Source organism: Austrofundulus limnaeus, unplaced genomic scaffold (assembly GCF_001266775.1).
Source record: "Austrofundulus limnaeus strain Quisiro unplaced genomic scaffold, Austrofundulus_limnaeus-1.0 Scaffold52, whole genome shotgun sequence".
Classification (NCBI taxonomy): domain Eukaryota; kingdom Metazoa; phylum Chordata; class Actinopteri; order Cyprinodontiformes; family Rivulidae; genus Austrofundulus; species Austrofundulus limnaeus.
Genome location: NW_013952454.1, coordinates 2,383,848 through 2,391,022, shown reverse-complemented (window position 1 = coordinate 2,391,022; position 7,175 = coordinate 2,383,848). Strand labels below are relative to the sequence as shown.

General features: G+C 38.0%; 2 protein-coding genes across 2 annotated transcripts in view; one reads left to right on the top strand and one right to left on the bottom strand.

Annotated features, from left to right (window-relative positions):
* nradd (neurotrophin receptor associated death domain) overlaps window positions 1-2,741 on the bottom strand; it is an 18,204-nt gene extending 15,463 nt beyond the window's left edge. Inside the window, exon 1 of the mRNA XM_014008796.1 lies at window positions 2,406-2,741. Within this exon, the coding sequence (XP_013864250.1) occupies window positions 2,406-2,444 (39 nt within the window). The 5' untranslated portion in view covers window positions 2,445-2,741. The remainder of the gene's footprint in view (window positions 1-2,405) is intronic.
* On the top strand, window positions 2,673-4,707 carry LOC106517789 (protein enabled homolog). The gene is made up of 2 exons (XM_014008797.1): window positions 2,673-2,893; window positions 4,217-4,707. Exons 1-2 carry the CDS (start codon window positions 2,673-2,675, stop codon window positions 4,491-4,493), a joined length of 498 nt encoding a protein of 165 aa, XP_013864251.1. The 3' UTR covers window positions 4,494-4,707.
* The last annotated feature ends 2,468 nt before the right edge of the window (window positions 4,708-7,175 follow it).

Here is a 7,175-nt window from a genome sequence, read left to right as displayed (position 1 = left end):
CACACACACACACACACACACACACACACACACATCCCTGTGAAAACGCCGACCCACCAACCTTCACGGTCTGACACAGAGGAAGTTCAGTGGAGACTTTAAACTCCACATCCTGTCTGATTACTGCGCCGAAAAAAAAAAAGAGGGGCGGGGGTGATCCCCATTAAAGGTGATCATTGAAATGTCATAAAGACAGTTTAAAAAAGTAATTATAAAGTAATGAATGCTCATTGTGTTCCTAAACGACACATTTTCATATAAAACTAGTGAATAGCTGCCAACTACCACGGAAGACACCAGAAACCCTGCGCCTGTTTGATTCTGCTGTGTTTGTTCAGTTTGGAGCCTCCATGGTTTCTGGGGAAATCTGCTGAGCGCTTTGTTTACATTGAGCGCGTACCCGCATGTCAGAACTGAATACCGTTTAGACTGTGTGTTGATGTCGTTYAAGGATGGGATTGAATGCCAGCTCTTTCTCAGGAGCTGCTTTAAGTGAGCTTTTTTTTTTAAAGAAAAAAAATATTTTGGGTGGGGGTTAGACTATCTGTTCACAGAGTTTCAAAGCAAACCTTTGTTTAGTCTGCTTAGAGACACTGTCTGCCATGAAGGATTTTAATATCATCACTATTGCAGCTGAAGATCTGCTGAGTTCCCTAATACTTGATGCTAATCGATAACATTAATATCTGGACCCATGTTTGAAAAACGGTCATAAAAAAATCCTACATGGGTCCTTTATGGAGCTAAAAACCCTGATTTGTGCCAAATGTTCCTGCAGCTGATTGGAGCTTCGATCACCACAGCAGCTTTGAATTGACACATTTTCACCGTCGTGTTGGAAAACAAACACTTTAAACTCTGGAATTCTCCCATCTGTGATACATCAAGAGGTTGCAAACTCTCCCCCACCACATGCGTAGACGAGACACTAATAATTGTTTGGTTCAGGACGTTCCAGCTGCACCGCTAATGGGCCACATTTTCACCAGGATGTGCCGAGGGGCGAGACACATGGTGGGCCGTACAGTAAATACTGGTACCAGAAACACGATCCGCACAAAGTGAGTCAACACTGGCAGAAATGCTCCCTCTTCACCAGCAGAAGAGAGAACAACAGGACTTCTTAACATCCTTTAAAACCATRAAAAGATACGGATCTTTACGAGGTTAAGTGTTATCTGAATGCTTGGATTTAAAAAAGTGCTTTGACTGGAGAGGACAAGTTTGGACAAGAACAGAACCTCCCAAAACTTGTCCTTTTTCTCTCTCGCTCTTCTTTTGGAAGAAAATTAGTGTCAAGTTAATGTGATGATAAAATTAGGGGCTTTTTTCACCCTGATCCTAGTTTTAATGTGTATTTAAACACCACTCAAACTATAATTTGTTCATAAAATACACGATTTATTATTTGCTTTGTTGCAAACTGACTCCTCCCATGTGTCTGAGATGAGCCTCTGTAGGAAAGAAAAAGCTTAGATGACTGGAAACAGTTAAAGAGACTGAAGGGTCGCACAAAATGACAAAAATACTTAAGTCAGAGGACATGTGTAGCTAAAATTTTTAATTAATTTCTTGGCAATAACTCTCAGCTACCATCACACCAATTTTTAACTCAATAGCTGTAAAAATGACAAAGTTACAGCCGTATTTGTGCTCATTAAATTCGATTAGCTGTGGCGGCCATCTTGAATTGGGTTGACTCCAAACATTAAACAGTTGTAGGCGTACATCTAGTGATTTATTCCTGAACGTTTCATTAAAAACACTTCTGTGGTTCATGAGATATTTTGCTAACAGACAGAATTTTCATGACAAAGGAGGTAAATCCAATTTGTCTTTTTTATTTTTTTTTTGTGATGATGACAAACTTGTTGCATAATTAGCAAGCTTGATTCAAATTCAACAACGTTCTCTAAATTTCGGAGCGTTGATTAAAAACATCATCTTTTGGTTAAAGGATGCAACATGTGTAGGAATTTAACAAATAAAAAATTTGTGCCTATTTTAGCAACAACAATAAAACAATTTTCTTTGACTTTCTTAAAGATTATTTGACAAAATCTTGCCTGTTAGTTAATTTAAAATCTTTTGTTTTGTTTGACACATCGAAGGCCGGATTTAAAGTCAAAAGGCCGGTATTGGCCCGCGGGCCGCATCTTGCTCGTGAGTTKACTTGGGACCAGATGTGTCCCTGCCTGTTTCCACTGGCAACAATAGAGGGAATCAGCAGCAGCGCTTGATGATGTGCGACATCTGGCTCTGTGGAGCGGAGCGGAAGTGCACTGGGAACAATGGTGGGGCAGAAGTGGGCGGCAGGAGTTCACAGARCAGATTTTACTGACAGTAAAAGAGCGTGAAAGGACGCGAGGAGGTGAAGGAGTGGATAATAAATACATGTTACTTACTTTTACCAACAGAAGCGCACAGAGGAGCACGGAGTTCATGTTTTCTGTCCCCACTTGGCGCTTCTCAGTTTTTTAGGAAAGAAACACAAATCCTTCGGCTCCCCCTGTCCTCGGATTGGATTTAACAAAAACAAAAGGTCCGCTCCTCATCAGAAAGTCCTGCTTCCGTTTTTCAGTCCCAGTCCTCCCGGTGTGGGGTCGGATCGTTTTTGGTTTTACGCACAAGAAACGCGCCGGAGCGCAGAGGACGCGTTCCTTCGGTGCGGGATGCGGCGCCGCAGCTGCCTCTCCTGCAGCAGCTCTGCAACAGATGAGACAGAGGAAACTCTTGCAGACCCTCCTCCTCCTCCTCCTCCTCCTCCTGCTGCAGACTCTCCTCCTCCTCCTCCTGCTGCAGACTCTCCTCCTCTTCCTCAAACCTTCTCTCCTCCCACTGACTCAGCTTTCAGCAGGATGCGGGAGCAAAGAACTCCACCTGATGTTCATGGGTAAGGATTTAAATGAGYAGAAACCCAGAAGTACTCAGTACTTTAACTAGTACAGTACTATCACTGTGCAAAGGTTTTATACCATACAACAATTGTGCGGGGGAAAAAAAACAAAAACAAGAAACAAACATTTGCTTATTTTCATTCGTCCCTATTTTTCACAATCTCTTCTGCACACTTTGTGCTATTTTAGCTTTTCATATGAAATTGTTTGGCTACCATTCAGATAATTTGTATAACTTTAAAACATTGCAAAACATTTAACTTTAATTAGTATTTTCTTTATTTCAAGACAAAAAAGTAGTCCATAAAAAGAAAAGTAAAAAATAATATAGTAAAAAATAATTAWATTTGCCACTTAATAAGCTATTGAGATTTCTTCACAAAAAAATAAACAGATTTGTTGATATCTGCATCAGCATTCTTTTAGCTACCATTCTGCTACTTAACTCTATTGGTTTTAATTGGCGTTTTGCTGATTTTAGCTTTTAGCAATTATTTCTAGCTCTTACGTAAACTTTTTTGTACATTTGTTTAGTATTTAGCAGGTAGGCCTATTTTGATACTTTTAGCTTGTAGATAAAATTTTGATGCCTTTAGACTGTAATACTCTATTGTCTATAGCGATTACTTATTTTAGCCATTAACTAGCTTAATTTTTGCTTTTGGCTAGTTTTTTTTTTTTTTTTTTTTTTTTTTTTTTTTTTTTTTTTGGTTTTAATTGGCATTTTGCTGGTTTTAGCTTTTNTTTTAGCCATTAACTAGCTTAATTTTTGCTTTTGTTTAGTTTTTTTTTTTTTTTTTTGCTATTTTTAGCTTTTTTTATTGGTTTTAATTGGCATTTTGCTGGTTTTAGCTTTTACCAAGGTTTTGACATTTCTAGCTCCTATAGACTTTTTTTAGTTTAACTACTTTTAACATTTAGCCATTTTAATATTTTAATTGCTTCTTTTAGGCTTCCATAGTCTGTATCTTTTAGCTATAGGCTACTTTGCTACTTTTAGCTTTTGCTATATGGTTAACCTTGCATTTTTAGCTCTTAGTTTACACTTTGTTGGTTTTAATTAGCATTTTGCTGATCTTAGCTTGTAGACTTAGTACATTTATGAATTTATTAATAAAGAAATGAGATACTTTTAGTTAGCATTTTCATAGTTTTAACTTTTAGGTAAAACTTACCTTTCTTTGTGCTGTTTTTAACTTTTTGCCCTTAGGTTTGCTAGTTTTATTTGTTAGTAATGTTTTAGCTGGTTTTAATAAACCTTTTGCTAGTTTTAGCTGTTAGTCATCTTTTAGCTGACATTAACTTTTTGCTGGTTTTAGCTACTTTGAGACTTTCATCGCTAGAAAGAACTTGTTGCAGCTCCCAGATCTGACAGCTCAGACTCGTGTGTCTCCTCTGCCCAGAGGACAGGAGGACAAACAGTCCTGGACGTGTCCCATCTTTGATCATGTCTCCAGGCCGCGGTCCAAACCTCTCACACATCTGGAGCATCATGGAATTAACAATCTAGTGAGGAATGGAACAATGTTCTCCTCGGTTCTCAGATGTTTGGATGCTTCAGGATCTTTGAAATGTTTCTGCTGCCATCAGTTTTAAAATGACTCCATGTTTGTTTGGTTTTTAAATGGTACAAATTACTAGTTTGAACACTTGATATGTTGACTGCTTTATACAGGGTAATGACACTTTGTTATTTTAAGAAAAACGGTTTAATTTTACAACCCTGGAGTTGTTTTTTCTTTATTTTTGTTCATTTTTACACGTGAATCAGACGTCTGATCATTCAAAAGATTAAACTCTGGGTGAATTACAACTTGTAAATTCTGTGATTGCAGGGGGGCTTCATGGGAAACAAATGGGGGTGGGGGGGGGGGCGGGGTTTGCACTTCAAAGCCTGGTGAGGGATAAGAGGACAGAGTGGATGTTCCTGCTCTGATAAAAACAGATTTACAAACCAGTGTCATTCTTTCCCAACAATAGAAGCTTCCAGTGAAATCAGCTCCATCTTATGAATATTCTGTTTACTGTTGGGCCTGTTTTTTCTCTGCATTTCACATGTTTGACTTGAAAGGGTTTTTTTTTTATTATGTTTTCAAAGTGCTCATCAGATGAGGTGCAGCCAGTGTTTTAAAAAGCCTAAAAGTTAAATAAAATAAAATAAAAAACAGTGGAAAAAGTAGAAAATGAAAAAAGTAATGCATCAAAAACTTGTTGCTCAAAAAAACAACTAGACAATGACAAAAATCAGCAAAAATATCCAAAGCATGCTGGTAGCTCCATATTCTGGGTGTCTGTTGGTAAGAGAGGCAGATTAAAAATGTAGAAAAAAAAAGTTCAATGTTAAAATTGTTGAATTAATCAGAAGTTTCAGATATCCTGAAACARTCGAACAGAAAACAACTGAGAGGCTTCTTAAATAAAAAGCAGAAACATTATTTTTTGCTGTTTCCTGAATTTTTTTCCCTTTTGTGTGTTTTAGTGTAAATATATGATTTTGCAAACATCCCTGATTTCCAGGAAACTTTTTTTCTGCACAGCATCTTATTTTTTATTTTTATCTTATTTAATTTTATAGCCTTGTACAGCAATTTTATTTGATTTTTAATTTTTATTGTCATTATTTTAATTATATTATGTCACATAGCAATACATTGTTTTGTGGACTGATCTGCTGCTGCTGTTACACCTGAATTTCCTCTCTGCGGGATAATGAAGGATGTTTCTATTCTATTCTATTCTATTCTATTCTATTCTATTCTAAAATTAGTGTTTAGTTGTGCATAAAAAAGCCCAAACAACAGAAAAACAAAGAGCTCAGAGTTCATTATCAGGACTCAGTTTAGCTCTAAAGTTATTTCTGGGATTGCCGAGGTCCCTCAGCTGTGGCGGCCATCTTGAATGGGTCCAAAAGTGACTCAGTTTTAGACGAAGTGGAGTCCAGACATGCAGTCGGGTCGGAGCGCTGAGTTCCTCTGTGGTCACATGTGGGTGGGGTTGATAAGACCCTTATTAAAGAAAGGAGGCCGATTGTTGCTCCTCTGGGGTCCATGAAAAAGAGACCGCCCTACTGAGAGTGAGGTGTTAACCCTTCCCTCCACTGTCTACAGGACACATTTACCACCGCGCTCCCCCTCCCCTGCAGCAAATTGTACCCCCAAAGAGGTGTTTATGGGGGAGGCTGACAGGATGTTGGGTCCATCCGAAGATCAAAGTCTCCACTTTGAGTCCATGTGCTGCTGCTGCTGCTCACAGCGACCTTTTCAACAGAGTTTAAATCACAGCACTGGAGCTTCTTCGCTGCAAACCCACCAAAATAAGAGCCCAGCTTTCAGTAACGAGCCATCATGAGTTTAAAGGAAAGGATGCAAAGTCTTCGTTTGAAGAAATATCTAGAAATGCAAATCCACGACAGGAAGGAAACATCAACGAGATCAGACTGCAGRGTTTCTGTAACATCAGGTCTATTTTCAACTTTTACCCACAACAAAACAAACAATACAAAAGAAATGAAGGCAGAGCTTCTGTAAGAGTTTAAGACTTTGCTTTTACAAATATCTAAAAAATAAATATTAAAATGACAGAAGGTTCAAATCTTTTAAAGAAAGTTACTGTTCAAAGGTTATGACCAGGCAATATCTTACCTGTTTCAGACAGCTCTTTGAACAACCTCCACTTGAGCTACTACATTTAATTCTGAACAAACTGACTGGGTAAAGGCTAGTCTGAGTTGCTGTCATCTTAAAACAATTTCAAACTGAAAAAAAAAATCCAAACAGTTTGAGCAAAATGTGTTTTTAAACTTTTACACAACCACAGTTTTCAGAGTTCTTCTAGCACAATATTTCTACAGGAAGTGCTACAGGTAGTTACTGCTGCTGCTAATTGTAAATACAAATCATAAGTAACATATAAAGAACCATCTGTTGCAAAACAGATGATGATAAAGGTTTATTTAAAAAACTGTTTGCATTAACTGCCATAACATTTTAGAGTCGTTTAAACCCTCCTGCTGTCCTTGGGTCAAAATGACTTCAAGGCCTCCGACTCATTTTGACCCAAGGAGGGTTCAGACTGTAGCAATTCATTTGATATGTGGACTAACCATTAAGGTAGTACCTCACTGACTGTTGGGACCAGATGATGATTCAAAATATTAAAGTACCTGTGACATCAATTTTTTGTAATAAGCATGAATGCATTTTTGGAAAGATAATGTTAACCATCCATCCATCCATCCATCCATCCATCCATATCCATCCATCCATCCATCCATCCATC

Coding starts and splice junctions, on each gene's coding strand:
- LOC106517789 (XM_014008797.1), top strand. CDS start 2,673: ATGCGGCGCCGCAGCTGCCTCTCCTGCAGCAGCTCTGCAACAGATGAG. Junction 2,894..4,216: donor ACTCCACCTGATGTTCATGG/GTAAGGATTTAA, acceptor TGCTGGTTTTAG/CTACTTTGAGACTTTCATCG.